A 19,322-nucleotide genomic window follows, 5' to 3' on the forward strand; every position below is an offset into this window, starting at 1 on the left:
TAATAACGCAATTCTGAATATGCACAATTTATTGTACACAAATCTCACGACGATACAACCGGGCTAGTTCTAACAGCACTCACATTTGCCCTAACATTCGCCGCAGTAGCGACCTCTAGTATCCAATCCGTGTATCTGTCAATACGGGTGAACACGTCAGGGAAAGTTGGGTCTCCGCAACCCTTGTAGAATGATGAGACCCCGACTAGGACTTGTCCGATGGCCATGGGAGCGCCCGAGTCACCCATGCACATGCCTTGCGCGCCTTGGTCTCCAACGCATAGGACAGCTGAAAAACAACAATGAGATCAGAGGGCCTACCGCGAACCACGTTCGACGTGTTGCCTCTCTGTCGCACTTGTAAATTCGTGCGCAAGTGTGATAGGGAGGCAACACGTCGAACGTGGTTCGCGGTAGGCCCTCAGAAATAAAGCGCAAAATACTCGGTTGGAAAGGAGCGCATGGCTAGCCAACTTTTTCAGTAGAAAAAGCCGGCAAATTTAAAAAAATACAAGCGCTAAGGATCGATGTCCCAAAAAAATTTTGAATATCACGCTTTGTATACAGTAAAAGTTTTGTTGCCAGAGTGAAAAATCCGTGTGAGTACATATAAAGCGACCTACCGACGTAACAATTTCACCACTATTTCAACGTGATAGCAAATCATCACAATTTGTCAAAATGTTAAAAATGTTCACAAACTTGGAAATGCAAAACGGCAAAATTTTGTAAGTATGAACTTACTGGTCAATCTCTCATACTAAATATTTACGTGTGACATTCCCTATTACATCATAAATCTTTGTAACTAGTGCTCGACGCTGAACTAGTACTCGACATGGGTACTTTATGTCAAAGTGACAAGGATTAAGTTCGAATGCAGAGAAATCTTAGTGCAGTAGTGCAGCGTCGAGCAATAGTACTTCTACCTTTATAAAGTACAATGTTACTATCGCCACACTTACGGTCGTCGATGGCGACGTCGTCGACATCACTGTACCGCTCTTGGCACTCGAGCAACGGTATCTTCAACAGGTTCACAGTCTTCAGCTGCTCTAGTTGCGGTCCTTGTTCCTGTTTAGTGCAAAACATTACTTATCACTAGACACTTCACCTTAAATATAAAACAAAGATTACTATCACTACACTTTATAAAAAAAAGTCCCCCGCCGCGTCTGTCTGTCCGCGATAAAGTCCAAAACTGCTAAACGGATTTTCATGCTGTTTTTACCTATCAATAGAGTGATTCATGATGAAGGTTTGGGCTGGCCTCCACGGCCGGAATGTCTCTCTGAATTTAGATTCTTAATTCAGAAAGCTTTGCCTCACACATGTCTTAACATTCAGATTGATCAGTTGTCTCAAGAACATCTGTCTCATTATCTCCCATCAATGACAATGGCAAATTCATTATCTGATTCCAGCGTGTCTGCGCTCGTCCATACATAAAGTATGAAAAAAGTTGCAGCCGGAATTCACAATATGAATTTTCATATTCTGAATTCATAACGCACGTCAGTATCATTCATTTATTCACTTAAATACAATGCAAGTTTACAGTATGTCATCACACCAAAGCACTTACACGCTAAATTATTAATTATACATAAAGAGAAAATATGTCAGAGAGAGAAACAGTCAAATAAGAAATTACAATTACAAGAAATTACAATCAAGCTGACAGATCAATCTGAAAAATTCATAATCTGGAAAAATCAGAATGTGTGAATTGTATGCAGTTCCGTGCGTTCTGGATTAATAATATGGAATCAGATTATGAATTCGGATTCAGACTGTAAGGCCGGCCTTAGGTTAGGTGTATAACTTGTTAACGTGCGCGAAGCCGGGGCGAGTCGCTAGTAAATAGCAAATTCTGCTACGCCGGAATACTAGTCTATCTAGTAGTAGTATGTCTAGTATCTAGTATACAGGTGTTCATGAAGTATAGTCATATTCTTCACATGTCCAAGCCATCTGGCAGACATGACAACGCTGAGGTGGTTGTCAGGCGTCTCCAGGATTTAAAGGGTTTTAAACGACCACAGCCGTGGAGTAAAAAGACGTCGCCAACTCCAATAAAATCGGCGGGGATGATTTGGCATGTCAAAAGGCCGCCCGAATACGTAGGCAATCCCTACGCTACGGGACAACGGGACAAACGTTATGTTATGATGATAATTAGATCCTCTTCTGTCTGCTTACCGACTCAAAGCCCCAACTGACGATTTTGACGCTCGTATAGTCCGCAATGTACTGGTTCTGCGCCGGCAGAAACAGCGCGTTGATGGCGCTGGTCATGAAGAGGGGGGCAGAAAGAACTGTTATGGCGATGTCGGCGGCTCTGGGGACCTGTCAACATAAATTAATTATTTGCCAGTCGGAAAATAATTATAGCACAGGTTAATTAAAACACAGGTTCTTTATAGTTTAGGATTTAAGTAAATACTCGTAGTTAATATAGGTACGCGTACTTTGTGTTTTGCCTAGTTGCATATAAATTTTATGCATTAATATTCTTATCAGTTATTTAAAACTGACTTTACCTATTGATTAAGAACGTAGCACTTGAAAAGCGACGTCAATTTCGTCGTATAGAAAAGAAAGTAGGTAGGCACCTACACCAATGACCAACTTATACATCGTATCGTGTTTTCACAATGGGGTATCACATACATAGATAAACGTAAAAACCACCCAAAAGCTCCCAATACACTAAATCGCACTAAATAATTGAATTTACATGTGTTGTCAGGCGATTGAATTTACACGTGTTTTCAGGCGATGGCCAAGTCTCAATATATTTATATAATACATTAAAGAATTTTAATATTGATATGCGTCACTATAAGATGCTGTTAATTATTACGTAACAACTTAATGCTTCGAGTACGGAGATTCCAGACACAATTGATTTTCAATTGTTATGGACCACGATCGTGGTCTTAGAGACTGGACGTATTAAGACAGAAAGTCGCTTAAGTAGAGACTGAATAAATTAATAACCGACTTGGTATTACATGGATCTCACAACTTTTTACCGCAGAACAACTGAGTTGCGAGACTTGGTTTATTTGACAAGTATTGTTTTTGATGGTATCTCATTTCTTTTTGTATTTTGTAGACAGTTCTACTTTTTTCCTTTTCGGTACCTTCTACTTATTGTATATATGTATATCTACCAGCAACGAATTTTCTTAAAGCCCTCTCTCTGACTTATGAACTATTTACAACCTTACGCACTCGTAATAAGTACGAATACGCACGTAGGTACGTTTTTCGCATTAAATAATTTAATTTACACGTGTTTTCATGACGGGAATACCCATTTTTTGCTCGATTTGGCAGGGGCACTACCATGCGCCTATATTTATATGGGACTAGCTTAAACCCGCGGCTTCGCACGCAATAATAATAACTGCCGTAAAACATAATAAAACTGAAGACTTGGCTGTATGGGCTTAATTTTCTTTGCGGTCTTTTCTAGATTTTTTAGTTTTTCCTTGATTCATACACCAAACACTACTTACATATACATAAACACTACTTACCCAAATTTGAAGCTTCTAGGTCTGCTAGAAGTGCCTTAGAATTTTGATGATCGGTGAGTCAGTGAGTGACAAAATTAAGAAATTTGACCCGTTATAATTCTTAAAATACTGGTTCAAATTGAATGAAATTTGAAATATACCGTGTCTTTACAATGCCTGCATGGTTACTGAAAATTTCAGTCTTCTAGTTTTATCCACAACGAAGTTACAGGGGGTCGAAAATGGTCTGAATTGCTTTGAGAAAAGGATGGTACGGCCGTGACTTTTTTGCTCGACTTGGTGGGGGCACTGCCGTGCCCCCAGATAACCGTAAAAACCACCCAAAAGCTCCCAACCCAACTTTATTTACAATAACAATATACTATACGTAATGGATACCTATATACAGAGGATTACTATAACTAGCTTTAATCTAAAATAGGCCCTTGAGGCATTGTGCCAAGGATGCTGGCGGCATTTCCTCGTTGAACCCAACTTATGGTCCAAAATCAACTCGAATAGGTCCTCGTTTAGGTTTCAGGTGTGACTATTATTTGAATGTCACACTTCTGAAGCAAAATACTTTCATAAATTGAAAAAAAAGTCTGACAACTCCAAAAAGAAGTTGGAAGATAATGTTAACGGGCATAAGCGATAATTTAAAGTACGTATTTTGATATTTTCTCGGCACTAAAATTTCTACAACTTTATGCGTTAAAAGTTAAATGTCCTATTCGTTATTTATATTTTCAATGTATTTAATAAAAGATATGTACTACAAATGGTTTCAATATTATTACCGAATAAAAACTATGTTTTTTTGTCCCAGTCATGGGATGTATGTAAAGAAAAATCAATCAAACATCAAACTTAAGCAGCTCTTGTTTATGGTAAAATGTTGCCTGTGTTGAAAAACTAATGATAAATACTTATTTTACAGGATTTGTCTATACCATCCCAATACCTACTGGTGCCTGTTCCATTATAGGGATGCTTACATGTACTTTATTCATAGATTGAACTTGTGGACACGGGACCATATCGGACTATAGTTGGGAGGTTTACGGAAGCTATTATACACACCTCAACGTAGTCGGGATGCTTGATAACCCGCGCGATATCGCGGACCTCACCGCCAGACAGGCTGTTTGTGGAGCCTGCGCGGACCTTCATGTTTTCCAGTACCGCGCCGCTGTTCAACAAAATTGTAAACATCTGTTAGAATTAAACTAAGTCTGCAACGATTTTGATACCATTATACGTAGTGCAAGTGTTATTTATACGTCATAATTTTATTCATAGAAGTTTGACGTTTAAAATAACACTTGTACTGCGTGTGCTATCAAAATCGATGCAGACTTATATTGGTTTAACGGTAGTAATCTAAATATTTCTGCAAACCAATATTTGAGTTATTACCATTATTTTGGTCGTCCCAGATATCGCTGGAAAGGTTTCACCATCCTTTGGAAGGTGTCGTGATGTCGTGAAGTGGCTCAAAATAGGTGTAGGTATGCCGCGATGTAGGGGATCTCCTCAATGGAGGACTACAGGGGGCCTAGTTAAGATTACAATCGTTAATAAAAACTGAAGCTGTAGCATCTGTCATCTTGGTACATTTTTTCTATCCGTTAGACGTTCGTCGATGTTCAATTGTCATCTTGACTAGGACCTCATGCGACTCACGTGAAGCAGAAGCTGGTGGTGACCACGTGGAAGGACGAGAGAATAGCGCCGACACATCGCTGGACTGTGATGCCTGGTCCAGGGTAAGTGTAGGTGTATGCCGCTATGTAGGGGAACTCCTCGATGGTGGTGGGGCTGCCGTCTACGATACGGCCAGGTTCTGCCGAAGCTGAAGAGAAAAAAAAAGAAGACAATGTTTTACATAAATAAATGTTTTAGTCAATTTGTGTAATAATGTCCTATAATATTTTTTTTTTTACATCTTCATGTAACGTTCAGAATCTCCTAAGCATCGAAGGCCGTAGAGGTTTTGAGAGTACATTTTAAAGCGATATCCCGTTTTATGCCATGGTTATTTAAAAGCATATTATGTTATGTGCAATAAACAAATAAACAAAGAGCCTGGCGTCTAGGTTCCGTTTGTTAACATAACGCCAAGTACCTATTGGTTTAGGCACATTTTTAACGAAAGCGACAGCTCTCTGATCAACAGGAAAACCAGGTTTTGGTGGGTTATGGGTTAAGTCCGGTATCCTCCCAATGTTCTCCCATAAGCTTGATTGACAACGTTGTTATATGTATACCTTACATTGGTATACCTAACTTCGAAAGCAGGATTAGTTTGTCAACCAAGATATGAAATGGTGCCTTTCACCCGCGTTTGCCTTGGTAACGATGGTATTCTACCTGTCAAACTTCTTTGTCCAATGTGCATTGCGTCTCGCTCTCCCATTAAGCAAAATGGGAGATGCAAATACACATTAGACCAAGTAATTGGACAGGTAGAATACCATCCTAACCTTTGCAATATCGTAAGTGTTGCTAAAGTATGAAGTGCTTCTGGCGATATACATAAGTACTTGCCATTTCCAAAATTATCCCCTTTTGAACCCTGATGTATATGACTGATTGCCCCTTCGTCAACTTACCCACAGAAACTACAACCAGAAGTAAAGCGATGAGCCTGAAAGCCATAATGCAGGCACGTTGCAACGAGCCCAAGGAACACAAAGTACAAACACAATCTTACGACTCCCCCTGATATAGTCTTCATCAATGCTAATCGAAAATCACGCTACCTACTAAAAGTTACAGGGGGAGGGTACATATATACTAAATATTTGGATCTAACAAGAAAAACATTTCTCACTAGATCCATTTTGGATCTATGGACTGGATCTATCGAGAATGAAGGAAATACACTTTTCATTTTCAAATTTTGGTTTTGAATGGATTTGTTGTACAATTTCCGTTTTTATGATTAACTCCCCATTCTATAAATAACGATATTTTTACCTAAACTGTTAATTGAAAGTACCCTCAAGAAATACTACTGAAGTATTTGTATACTGGCCGTGTTTTTTTAAATGCACATGTAATTTACTCTCCTCGTAATCGAAATAAAAAGTAGAGTGTTTAACTCATGTGAAAGGCGCCATTTCATCCCTTGGTTAACAATCTACTATTAACTAGTAGATGTAGATTTGATTATTAAAACCGCTTAGCTTAAGTGGGGCTGAGCGGAACATGTCTGTCGCATGCACCCGGAAGGAAGTGCGGATAGGAGCGAATGAGAAAAAGAGGCGAGGCATTTGCGTAAGTACGAGGAGAACACGAGGCTAATTAAAAAATTAAAAAAAAAAACAACGGGTTGCACTCCGGGATTAAGGTTGTGCATTTTTGATATTTTGGAGAAATTGAGTAGCAGTTTTATAAAAAGAGATAATTCTCTATTATACCTACGTAAATAAATTTGAGTGAGGAAGATATTTTGAAATGCGAATTTTAGTGTTACATAAAACTAATTAAAAACTAAACCTAAATATATCAGAACTTAAATATAAATATAAACTAAATATGTATAAAAAAACTACCTACCTATTGGCTACCGGGCCGTCCGGCCGTCCCGTCAGTTTTATGTTTAGATATATTTTAGTATGTATCTTCTTTGTTTTCGTTATATTATGTAATTTGTCTTGTTTTATGTGGAATTTATATAAGGAAATATGATCATAATGGGACCATTAAAATTTTAGTGTTAATATATAACATATACAGAGTAATTCATGAGACGTGAGCAGGATTACAGCCTACACAATCAGTATGTGTTAATGAATCGTTCATCATATTAAGTAAAACAATCACGCTTCTTTTCTGTTTTTTAACTTTTTGGTAAGGAAAGATTTGAGTATCTACAAACAACAACACAAAGATACAATACAACACAATTAACAAAGATTAAACCTCTTTATCCGTTATGACAGCACTTTGATTATGAAGAAAATAAAATGCCACACTTGAATGAGATACGATTTTTCAAAAGTAATCAGGCTTCGATGACATTCAACGATGCACGTCACCATGATGTCACGTGTCAGTCTTACGATTTTTCAATCTGACGGTCACGTGACACCTGACGCGAGTTTAACATTTTTTCCCCATCGCAAAAAGTGCACAGCGCCGCTAAAGAAGTTTTCACTTTAAAAAAAAACATTCAAAGCTCTCTATTATATCAAGATTGTATAATAGTATTTTATGCAACAGTTGTATAAGAAGGGTCAAAAAAGGCGAGTGGCGTGAGTTACAATGTGAGCCGGAGCCGAAGACGTAGGCGAACATTGTAAAGGAATACGCCACGAGTTTTTTTTGACCTACTTATACAACGTTGCATACAATATTTTTCCTACGAGTCAACAAAAATAAATCTTAATTTAGGTAAACAAAGCAAAAGTATATAGCCAAGACGCGCGAACATACCTTGTTACGCGCCCGGCCCGCCCCGGGCCGCGGCCGGCCGGTCAGCGACACCTCGTAACTCATGAGGCCCTGGTACTTGCTACATGCTAAATTAAATTTTTGGACAATGTTTTCTCAATTTTGGCCACCGTAGCCTACGAAGACTAACAAGCAACGCTAAGCGGTCTTCGTAGTCTATGGGTGTTGCTATATTACGGGTGTCACATGCGTGTTTCTGACTTATGAAGTAATTATTTTTACTATGCAACCAAATGAATATTTTGTAAGTTGGCAGCAATGCACTTAGTTTAAAACTGTATTCGTTTTGGTTTTGTTAGGTTGGTAGCCATTAATCGCAGTAACGTTATAGCGATTAAAAGCACAAGTGCTGTTATGAGGAATAGACAATATAGACTTTTCTTGAAACCTTTTATGTATGTTCTTATATTCGTGATAATGAATGCATAAATGACAGATAACAGTAGAGGAGTAGGAAAATACTATTTCTAAACAACCTGTATAAAGAATTTTAGATAATGTAAACGAAAATATTCCTAAATCCAAATATAACGATGAGTTCCTGATAAAGTTAAACGGCAATCTCGCACGTAATGATTATCTCACGAAATCGCATATAATCTCATTAATCCGTAAATGCATAATATAATCATTGGATACGTAATTTTGTACGTAATTATTACACATTCACCAACTTGACGACCACATGGCCCGACATACTCTTAACCGATTTTATTTTTAAATTAAAATAAAGAAGAAAGAAATTTAGAAGCCAGCCTTATTGGCACCCTATCAAACGGTCTCTACTTGGGACAATTTTTTTATTTATAAGTTTTTAATTTTATGTTTCATTGTGTTTCCACCGATTTGTGAGGAAAAATTTTTTTTAATTGGTATGTTTCGTCTAGCTTACAGACATTTTCATAGTCATGAGGAGTCTACTTAAATTTACCCGAGTAGACTAATATAATGACTGTAAAGTCAGTGAAAAGTATCTTTCTTGGGGCTGTGGTATGTATAGATAGATTAGGGCTGGTACTGTTGATAGTTTTTAAATTTATTTCATTAAAGTGTTAAAATTGAATAATAATGATCATTATTTTTCAACAAGGATAGGCGAAGGCGAAAGTATCTTGGTCTAAAAAATAGTTTTCACCGTGTTCTTTTATTTAGTTAAAGTCGACTGTATACGTAGTATTTAAGTAAAAGGTAATAAATTATTTATCCTTGTAGATATATTTATTCTAGTATCGTTAAACAAGCATGGATAGAACCCTCATTACACGCGTCCCCAAGGTTTCTAGGTCACGTCCCTGGGGACAATACCTCATCGACCCTTCCGTAAGCTTTTCCACTGCCAGAGAGTCAGAGATATTCATTAATATTTCTCTGAGGTGTTTGGATGCGTGGCGATTGGCCACACTACTCTTTGGCTTATTATTCTAGTAGCGTTGTTTGTTGTAGCTATTTATATCTATGTGCGACTTTCTGTCGGCTATTAGCACAAAACAATAATTGTATGTATGTAACTGGGGAAAAAATCAAATTATTTTATTACTTAGGATATTTTTTGATTTCTGTGTTTTTAAGTAGTCATACTACTATGTATAAAATAAAACCGTCAAGGGCATGTCGGGCCATGCTCAGTGTAGGGTTCCGTAGTTACTCTTCCGTCACAATAAGCTAAACTGGAGCTTAAAGTACCTATAGTAGTTTGTTAACCAAGGGATGAAACGATACCCCACACTGTAGGGTGGAAGCAAAAAAAAATCACCCCCACTTTACGTGTAGGGGAGGTACTCTAAAAAAATTAAATATTTAAATTTTTTTGTACGACTTTGTCGGCTTTATTGATTTTTATGTCCATGCCAAATTTCATCTTTCTAGCACTAACGACCACGGAGCTAAGCCTCGGACAGACAGACAGACAGAGAGACAGACGGACATGGCGAAACTATAAGGGTTCCTAGTTGACTAAGGAACCCTAAAATGATGTCATACACTAAAGAATAAGTTTTAGCAAGAATTTCATTTCTGGTACAAGCTTTTATCGCTGACTGTACTTTTCTTTCCAGAGGCAACTACCTAATACTCATGGAGACAATTCTGAAAACCCCAAAACACAATTAGGTTGCGTTGTTTTATCACAGAGTTCCTATGCTATGTATGTATGTATAAACTCTTTATTGTACAAAAGACAAAATATAAATATGGCACAGGATAAGCAGTACAAAGGCGAACTTATCCCTTTAAGGGATGCCACCTCCTGTCCTCATCAGAACCCCTAGTGTAAATTTATTCGATAGCGAAACGTGACGTACGCGTTTGCGTTAAGTCGAATTTTGTATGGGATTTACAAGCAGCGCGCCAAGCGGGACGTTTTGGAAACTCAAAATCCCATACAAAATGAGACTTAATGCAAACGCGTACGTCACGTTTTGCTATCGAATAAATTTACACTAGGGGTACAGATAAGCTCGATGGTACCATAATCTTGATGCATTGTCACCCGACTTACATATTATATATACCCGACTTATATATATAATATATATGTAAGTATGCAAATTTTCAGCTTCATCGGAAACCGGGAAGTACAATCTGAATACATATTTAGTTAAATAGTTAGATTGCATGTTAAATAAAAAGCCTTTAAAAAGTGACCAAGCACCGGAAGGTCCACCGGTGGACTTGGTCACTTATTCTCAAGATTATTACATCTATTTCAGCTTAATTTGACCGAAGCGTTAGCAAAGGATCTCCGTTTTAACTCGGGCATTTTGCTTTCGTATGTCCAGATGTTCTCCTCTACAGGTCGGAATTCTTAACCGATTGTCGGTAAATTTTGCGACCAAACTCTGTTTTTTATTCGATTCAGTTTTTGAAATTTTTTCAAAATACAAAAATTGGCATTCCTATGACGCTTAAGACCATTGTGAGTCCACTATGATAACGGCTCAAACTCAATGAACTAAGTATTTTCACTTTTACATTTTCTAAGCTTAACGCGAGGTCTACAGTTCACAGAGACACTAGTTGTATGTCTGCTATCTATTTTCCTCGCACGTTTATAGCCAGAACGGTACGTTAGGAAAGTAATTGAACTGCTTATGGGAGCCTTCATTTTTTTTTACAATCGAAAGTTTTATTTTTTGGGCTGGCCTCCCACGATCGGAATGTCTCTCTGAATTCTGAATTCATAATCTGAACTCAGATTCTTAATTTAGAAATCTTTCAAAGCTTTGCCTCATACAGTCTTAAACATTCAGATTGACACGAACGTCTGTCTTCATAATCTTAATTTTCATATTTTGAGTTTAGAACGCTCGTCAGTATCATTTTTACAGATCGATCTGAGAAATTCATAATCTAACAAACCAGAACGTGTGTGTAACCAATGAGAATTGAATATAAGTAGAGGCGTATTGTCTAACTAAATTTTTCTGCCATCTTTCGACAGAGGACTTAAACTCTTAGAATTATATGTTGCTAGTTGACTCATGTTACTCATGTACTTTCACTGGTATGAATAAATATCAAACGGTTTCGCCATCTATTCCGGTATAGGCCATTATAATAATTCGAGCATATTTTTTTTCTAGATTTTTAGTGACACGTTTATTTCTTAGGCTTTATTTATCTTATACGGGGTTACATTATATCTTTGGTGTAACATAATAACATAACATTGTATGGGATTCCGGACTTTCTGAATTAAGAATCTGAATTCCGAGTCGCTTCGAACGTGTGAGGCCGGCCGTATAATAAGAAAAATTGAATAATATGTCAATTTTCAATCTGTCTAATCAGTAATCAACTAATCAATCAAAATTCTGAGCAAAAATCGTTATAAAAATTGAAAAATATATTAAAGTGCTAAAAATGAAGGATTTTTCGCTGAAATTGAAATCCAAAAAGAGCAAATCAAAATGCAAAAAGTGTGATTGCATATTAGATAGAATGTATATGAAACTTTCTAAAAAAATAAAACACAAACTGGAGAAGTATAAGGAACAAGTAACTGACGACTTTTATGGGATAGCCACGGCTGCAGTATTCATGCAAAAATGGAAATAATCTAATCTAATCTAAACGAGCCTTCGCTTTAGTTGCGTTTGCTGCAATTTTTTGAGGATTCCATGAAAGGAAAGATTCGTACGTTCCTAAAATCCGTATTCACTAATTTTTGGAAGCGATTTTGATGAAATGCATTTAATAAGTAGTTTTTAATGTGATCCTTATTTTCTTTGCCTGCAAAAACTTCTGTAATAAACGCAACTTTCGAATTTCTTTCAATCCTTTTTTTTTCGGGTAATCTTTTTGAGTTTGACTCGTGGAGTGAACATGACAGTAGCGTGGCAACACTGCGCAGTAGCGCGCCGTCGGCTCTTGTGTCGACGACTGTCGTATTTCGGAAATCAAAGTTCGCATGTTTTTCTCGAATTATCGCTTTAAATCCTTTATTTATCACAAACTGTCGTTTTAGTGATTATGTGTTATCATCTAGTGTGTACCAGAGGTGTATGATAAGGGTAAGCCGCTATTTAAACACTTTATTTGTCGATGTCAGACGGTGGTTCTGAAAAGGTGTTTTTATTGTTAACTTTATTCTTCTTATTAGAATTGTTAACTTGGTGTGTAGAATAACCTATTCGGCCTCGCATTAGACTAGTGTTTACACAAAATTTATGTATTTATGCATTTGCAACTTTTAACACTACTAGAGTCGATGCTCCTATATCGTATGACTTGGTCTTTTTGATACCGGTCTTATTTTTCTGACTATTGTAGAAAATCACCTGTTGAATTCCGATTAGAATCTGCTTCTGTTTTTACTAATATTAATAATTTACTTGAGAAATCAAATATTTACATTGGCTTGACATTGGCAGTATTTGAGTGTGCTCAAAGAGATAACGTAATATTTGTTAACCTAGCGAACTCATTTACAGGTTTATAATCTGACAACTGTATTATTACTTAATCATCAACACCTTGATGGAGCCATAACACGAAAAATTGATTGATTGTTTCTTCCTTAACAGTTTAAACTATATTATTTTCTAATTATGCAATGTAAATATATTTATTAAGTATTATGTTTAGATAAAGTTATGTGGATGCAACCTTGAAATAAGTATTGTACCTAACCTGTGAGGTTAAAATCTCAGGAAGTTATCACTTGCTATTCATTTGCATTAAATAAAGTCACTTTCAAACTTTTGTCGCAGCATTTATGCCCGACAAACATAATCAGAAGTTTAACAAGAAATTAGAATTTTATGAATTTTTCAACAAATTTAAACTAGTTACTTAGTTGATTTTCAATTACTAAGCTTATATTTCTGTACCTCATGGGTTGTAGGTTATTTGTTGTTGATTTCATTTAAACAAACTAACAAGTTATATCATTATTTTTCATAATTAGTATTTTCTAGCTGGATTCTAATGGACTAAAGTTTGCCGCTACACAAAATTCCAGATTTTATTTAAAATTGCTTCTTACTTATTTACATCATGTTTAATTTGTTAGACAGATGTTTAATAGAAGGATGTACTAAGGAGTGAGTGACATGTTATCTTCTTTATGAGGTATATAACTCTAAGTAGGAGCTGTCATGTTGAAACAGAGAAATGAAAATGGAACTGGCTTCGGCAAGTAATATATACATAAATAAATATTGGGGAGAATCTTACTCAATTTAACCTAGGCCCAAACTAAGAAAAGTTAGGTACTAGGTGACTTATGTATATAGATAAATACATACTTATATACATAAAAAACACCCATCACTCAGGAACAAATATCTGTATTCATCACACAAATTAATGCCTATACGGGATCTGAACCCGGGACATAGTGGCCCTACTACTGCCTATGGAGCTGATGGACTAGGCCAGACCGGTCATCATTGAATATTGTATGGGCCATTAAACAAAAAGTTCCAAGTAAAGGTACTTTGTTGGGCATGTGGCGTGTACGTACGGCAGCTACCTTAACCTAATAACCAGCAGAAATCTGTATTATATACTGGTGAATTTGAAGCTAAGTTATCGAATGTAATTATGCCAAATGGGTGTTTCTCTACTAATTGGAAACTGGCCCATACAAGACTGTCCCAGGCATATTTTTTGGAAATGTTAAGTATATGTGTTAATAAATTGAAAGATATTTATAAATGAAATATAAATCTTCAAAAAGCTGACACATTTTCCTCTTTATTTGGGAGATATTGACGATTTTTTGAAAAACTGTGACAGGGGACTGTCATAATCCCCAGGGGAGTGTTTATATGAAAAAAAAAACACATTTTTTTATCGAAAGAAAGCAATTAAATTCTTTATTTTTATTAAACTTTTACAATCAGTATTTCTGAAGAATAGATCAACAAATTTAAGAGCCCAGTAACGATTTTAGAGCAAAAATATAAAATTGATAGATTAAGTCGTTGAAATTGTACACCTTTTGTTACGTAATATCTAAATAACAAGTACCTATTGGTTTCTATTAGCACGTTTTCTCATCTTGCCTTTTAATAATGAGGTCGCAAGCGTGCGTGCCCGGTAATATGTGACGAAAAGAGACAGTTTTTAAAAATTAAACAAAAAAAAATATGGTAGTAAATTATACAAAATGATGTATAAGAACAGTTTCAGCAAATGTTATCGATTGTTTAAGTATTAAAATTACGTTGAAATTAAGCCGATTTTCAGAGAAACTATCACTTGTTTTGAGTAATTTCTGGAGAAAATTGATTTCGTCTTTCTTTCATTTACACTACTTTAAATTTATAATAACAAAAATGTAATTTATTAAAGTTGAAGTACAGGGTATGTGTAATACAAAATTAACATTTTTAGCAGTCCAAACTTTTCTACATTTACAAAGAGGATCGACTAAATCAGTGCTTTACGCGCGTTTACCTAAACGTCCATCAGAAAAAAAAGTACCTAATTAAGTGAGTCTGTTTTCAAAAAAATAATTTATTAAAATAAAAGGTTACAAGACGTGCTACTAGACACCAGGACTTGTTATTTCAAATAGTTAAGAAAAGGTCTCAAATTTCATCGAATCTATCAATATGACATTTTTGCGACTAAAATCGATAACGGCCTCTTAACGTAACATCATCATCATATATTGTATTAAACTTATTAAAATTAACATCTTTGCTAAACAGTCTTTATGTAACTGATACTATGACACTAAAGTCAGTATTTATTGTGTCTGCCTGTCCTTGACTAATTTTCTAGTGCATTTTTCTTTCTTCTTTTGGTATTTTCGTCTCTCTTTCTCTTTCATTTCTTCTCTCTTTTGCAGGTCATTTTGAAGTCGTTGATATCTCAAACGTTCAGCTGTACATTTTTGTTCTAATATTTCTTCTCTAATTTTGGGTGGCTTCTTTTTGGGTGGCATTTTGGAACATTACCTATAATAAGCAAATTAAATTACCTTATATATTATACCCAATTATACCCAATGTCACTCTTACAACTGAGATATACCCAACGATCATAATATTAAAATATATGAGGCTGTTTAGGCTGCGGAACGTGCAAAAAAAATTACAGACATGCATAGAGTAACACCATTTTTAAAATGAACTCTGCACACAAACCTATATTCCAAAATCAACCCGCTTTCTAACGTAAACCGGTAAAAAGGTAATATTTCCAATGTCATTGTAAACACTGCCTTTATTATGTATATTTGGTAAGTTAAATGTGACAAAACCTGAAAGAAACAGTCCCCTGTGATATAAAACAGTCCCCTGTGCCATGAGATGGCAGGGGACTGTTTGCCAGGGGACTGTCTATTTCACGTAAAAAATGTAGTATCATTGAATGATTTTAAGTATATCAAGTTTAAGATGCAGACTCAATAACATACTTGCCAAGTAATTATTAAAAAAATACAAATAGTCATTTAAAACAATCAAATAAATGCTTACCAGTGGACTGTTTCAACGTGCAGCCAGGACGCGTGGTGTCACCTTGGAACGCATTGGTGACACTAAACTAAATGGCGACGGCGCGTTTCGTTTGCAACCGAACGAACTTCACAGCGGTTGCGTTCCGTTTCATGGTCTCAATGTCCGCGCCAATGCATAATAAGATTTCAGAGCATTTTTCAAATTGTAACAGGGGACTGATCGAAAATATTGAGGACAACATTTGTCATACCAAATTAAATATTAAATTTCTACTTAAAAATATCACTTTGTTTTACAAAGATACTTAATGTATACTAGTATTACTTGAATATTTTATACTTTGGAAATAACAATAAAGAACATATTTTTTTTGTCACGAAACTTCTAATTCTGGAAATGGGACACTACAGGGGACTGTGTTTTGAGGTGTTTAAAGTGCATTTATTATAATATTACAATATTATATTACTAAATAAGCTATAGCGTACTAAGAATAACTAGTACACTATCGTTTTTAATATATAGAACTCAGTAATATAAACATCTTATATGTAAAATTTGCCGCGGACAGCGATTTTCCAATTAGTGGAGAATGGCCCATATATTGTCTTCTTAGTTTTATTAAAGTGTTAATAAAATAGTGCCACATACCCGACTCTGCTCTGTAATGCCCCATATGCACATTTTTGAAAACTGCAGCTGGAACTCGTGATAATCGAAAAAATTAAGAACTACTTTCTTTATTGGTGCCACATACCCTACTCACAAAGGTTCTAAGTGTCACAGACCCTACTGGCGCCTCCTGGCGGCTCCTTCATGCCAATTTCCGCCATTTTCCAAAAACGACAAAAAAATTCTATCTAACAACTGGACCTGCTCGCAAAATTTTACGAGAATCGGTTTAGAAATGCGACCTGCAGATGAGACTTCCAGATCAGAAAGCAAGCTGAAACAGAGACCTTCTAACGCTCGGTCACTTAGCAGGGATTCAAATAAGACATCTACATATATCTTAATGATTACTAAACATTCATACTAGATGGTTGCTCAAAAAAGAAAGGCGAGGAAGGATCTTGTGGAGGCCCTAGGCACCTCCGGGGTGCCCAAGGACCAACAACACCTAAACATTTATTTATTGATAGTACTTAGCTTAAAACTAAACCTTACACATTCCAAAATACAGGCACAAATCAAGCCCCATACAAATCAATAGCTCCCTTAAACACTCTAAACGAAATGCCCAAACATACAATTATCATCATTACTATACAATTGCCAAGCATGATCTTAATTGACCACTTTGGTCTCTGGTAGGGTTGCCATACGTTTCCTGTACGCTGGGACATGTTCCCGTTTGAAGCTTTGTGTCCCAGTGTCCTATCCAATAAGAAAATTGTCCCCATGTTAAAGTCTTACGGCGTTATTCATAAACGCGTTACTGGCCTTAGCTATGAATCGTTTGTTTTTATCTGTAATTTTGTGTTATGTATTTGTAGGAAAGGGAAAAAACATCATTTAACTAAATAAGGTCCATATAGTTTTATGACTAAGGGAGTTAGAATACGTCCCAGGATTCTTTCAAGGAACGGGTTATTCTTCATAGGACTACTGTACATACTTAATATTTAATTTTCCGCTAGCAGCCCTCAACTGTGCGTTTCTCCAGAAACTTTCTGCCTCGTACCGCTAAACTGTGGAATGAACTGTCGCCCGCGGTATTTCTGGACCGATACGACCTTTAAGAAAGAAGCGTACTCCCATAGATACCAGCAATGCATTTGCAACTCCTCTGGGTGTCTATGGGCGACAGTAATTGCTTCCCATCAGGTAATTTGTGTGCTTGTTTGCCTCCTATATCATAGAAAAAAAAAGAATTTTTGTCCCTGTCGACGTCTTTATGGAAACCCTAGTGCCTAGCCATACTAATTGATGGTATGGTGCCGATGAACTTGCTAGAGCAACCAATAGGCTACTTTAAGTTAACAATAATAAGGTTTATATTCGGATTTTTGAGATGGTCTTGGTTGGGACAATGCAATGTATTGATGCAAGGTTGCTCTAATTATTACATAATGTGTATAATATGTGGTGTCTTCAAAGTTTTTGATTGAAATATCCTTTTGTTGCCACTATGTTCATTGTCTTGCGATAGTATAGGCGCCTGTTATTAGTGCGGCTGAAAATCGTGCAGAATGTAGAGCCTCGGTGCACAAAACAAGGACTTCATGTGGTTGCCAACATCAGCCACGAGGAAACGAGGAAGGAGAAGTATAGGTAGGGAAATATTATTCTTATTGAATTATATTAAGAGGGAATTATACCACGCCACATGATCGTGATGATCGTTCATACAAAAAAAGAAAAAATTCCACTTCTAAATATTTGCTTAGTGAAAGAGAGGATAGTGAAAAGGAACTATTATTATCACTTAATAGTATAGAGAAGTTAAAGAAGGAACTATGTTCTTTAGAAAATGTTTACAATGATGTAAATTCAGAGCGGGCCCGGCTCCAGGAGACGGTTGACAAGTTTACTGAGTGTAGTGCAGCATATGAACAGGCCTTGACAGACATCAACTCATTAGAGAGAGCACTGCACGACGCCCACGAGCAAATCTACGAGCTACAGGAGGCCCAAAATATTGCTGCAGCGGCACACACTCAAAACTTATTCGAGGAACTGGTCCGGCCCGACTCACAGTTGGTTGCCGCTCCAATTGAAAACCCTGTTGTTAGTATAGATTTAATCAATGAATCCACCACAAGACTAGTAAATTGCAGCGGAAACAAACTCAAAAAATATATTAAATTAAATAGAATGATTAAAAAAAACCAGAGATTATCAAAAATGAATAAATTGTTTTTTAAGAAATTGAGATTTTGTAAAATTAATGTTAATTTAGTGGATAAGTTAGACTTGTATTCTGTTCAATTAGAACATAGTAAACTACAGTATGAAACTGACACACAGATTTTAAAATCAAAAGTTCAGAGTTTGGAGGATTCTATACAATCCCTAGAAACAATAAATGAGAGTTCGAAAAAGGTGATTAATGAATATTCTTTAGCCATGGATGATTTAATATCGCAGATTAAGCACAATTCAGAGCGGTTTGAGTCGCTGACCAATGCCCAGTCATGTGCATGTAAGCAAGCGACTGGACATTTGTTGACCAGTGTACTCGATCCAAGCCTGTGTGACAGTTTACCACAACAGCAAATAAATGATAATAGCTCCTTCCACACTCCACAACAAAGCACACCAAAACCTAATATTATTATGTATTGTGATGAAATTGGGAGCAATATGAGCTCATTTTTAAACTATCACCTAAAGGGACTTAGTACAATCAGCAATTGTCTGCCTCACAGTAGCTTTGAAAATATCTTAAAACAAATTTTAAATGACAGTAATATTAATT

The 19,322-nt window shown here is 36.3% G+C and overlaps 1 protein-coding gene and 1 long non-coding RNA gene across 2 annotated transcripts; both read right to left on the minus strand.

The window, feature by feature from the left end:
* Positions 1-6,279, minus strand: LOC133530548 (trypsin, alkaline B-like). Its single transcript, XM_061868499.1, has 6 exons — positions 6,143-6,279; positions 5,214-5,382; positions 4,611-4,719; positions 2,203-2,349; positions 966-1,074; positions 1-289 (listed from the first exon to the last, which is right to left on the minus strand). The coding sequence occupies exons 1-6, from the start codon at positions 6,186-6,188 to the stop codon at positions 45-47; spliced, it is 825 nt and encodes a 274-aa protein (XP_061724483.1). The 5' UTR covers positions 6,189-6,279; the 3' UTR covers positions 1-44.
* Positions 6,280-14,277: 7,998 nt separating this feature from the next.
* LOC133530500 (uncharacterized) lies at positions 14,278-16,500 on the minus strand. The gene is made up of 2 exons (XR_009801317.1): positions 15,920-16,500; positions 14,278-15,397 (listed from the first exon to the last, which is right to left on the minus strand). It is a non-coding gene; the product is annotated as an uncharacterized LOC133530500 (long non-coding RNA).
* Between the last annotated feature and the right edge of the window lie 2,822 nt (positions 16,501-19,322).

The sequence above is a fragment of the Cydia pomonella genome, chromosome 23 (assembly GCF_033807575.1).
Source record: "Cydia pomonella isolate Wapato2018A chromosome 23, ilCydPomo1, whole genome shotgun sequence".
Taxonomy (NCBI): Eukaryota; Metazoa; Arthropoda; class Insecta; order Lepidoptera; family Tortricidae; genus Cydia; species Cydia pomonella.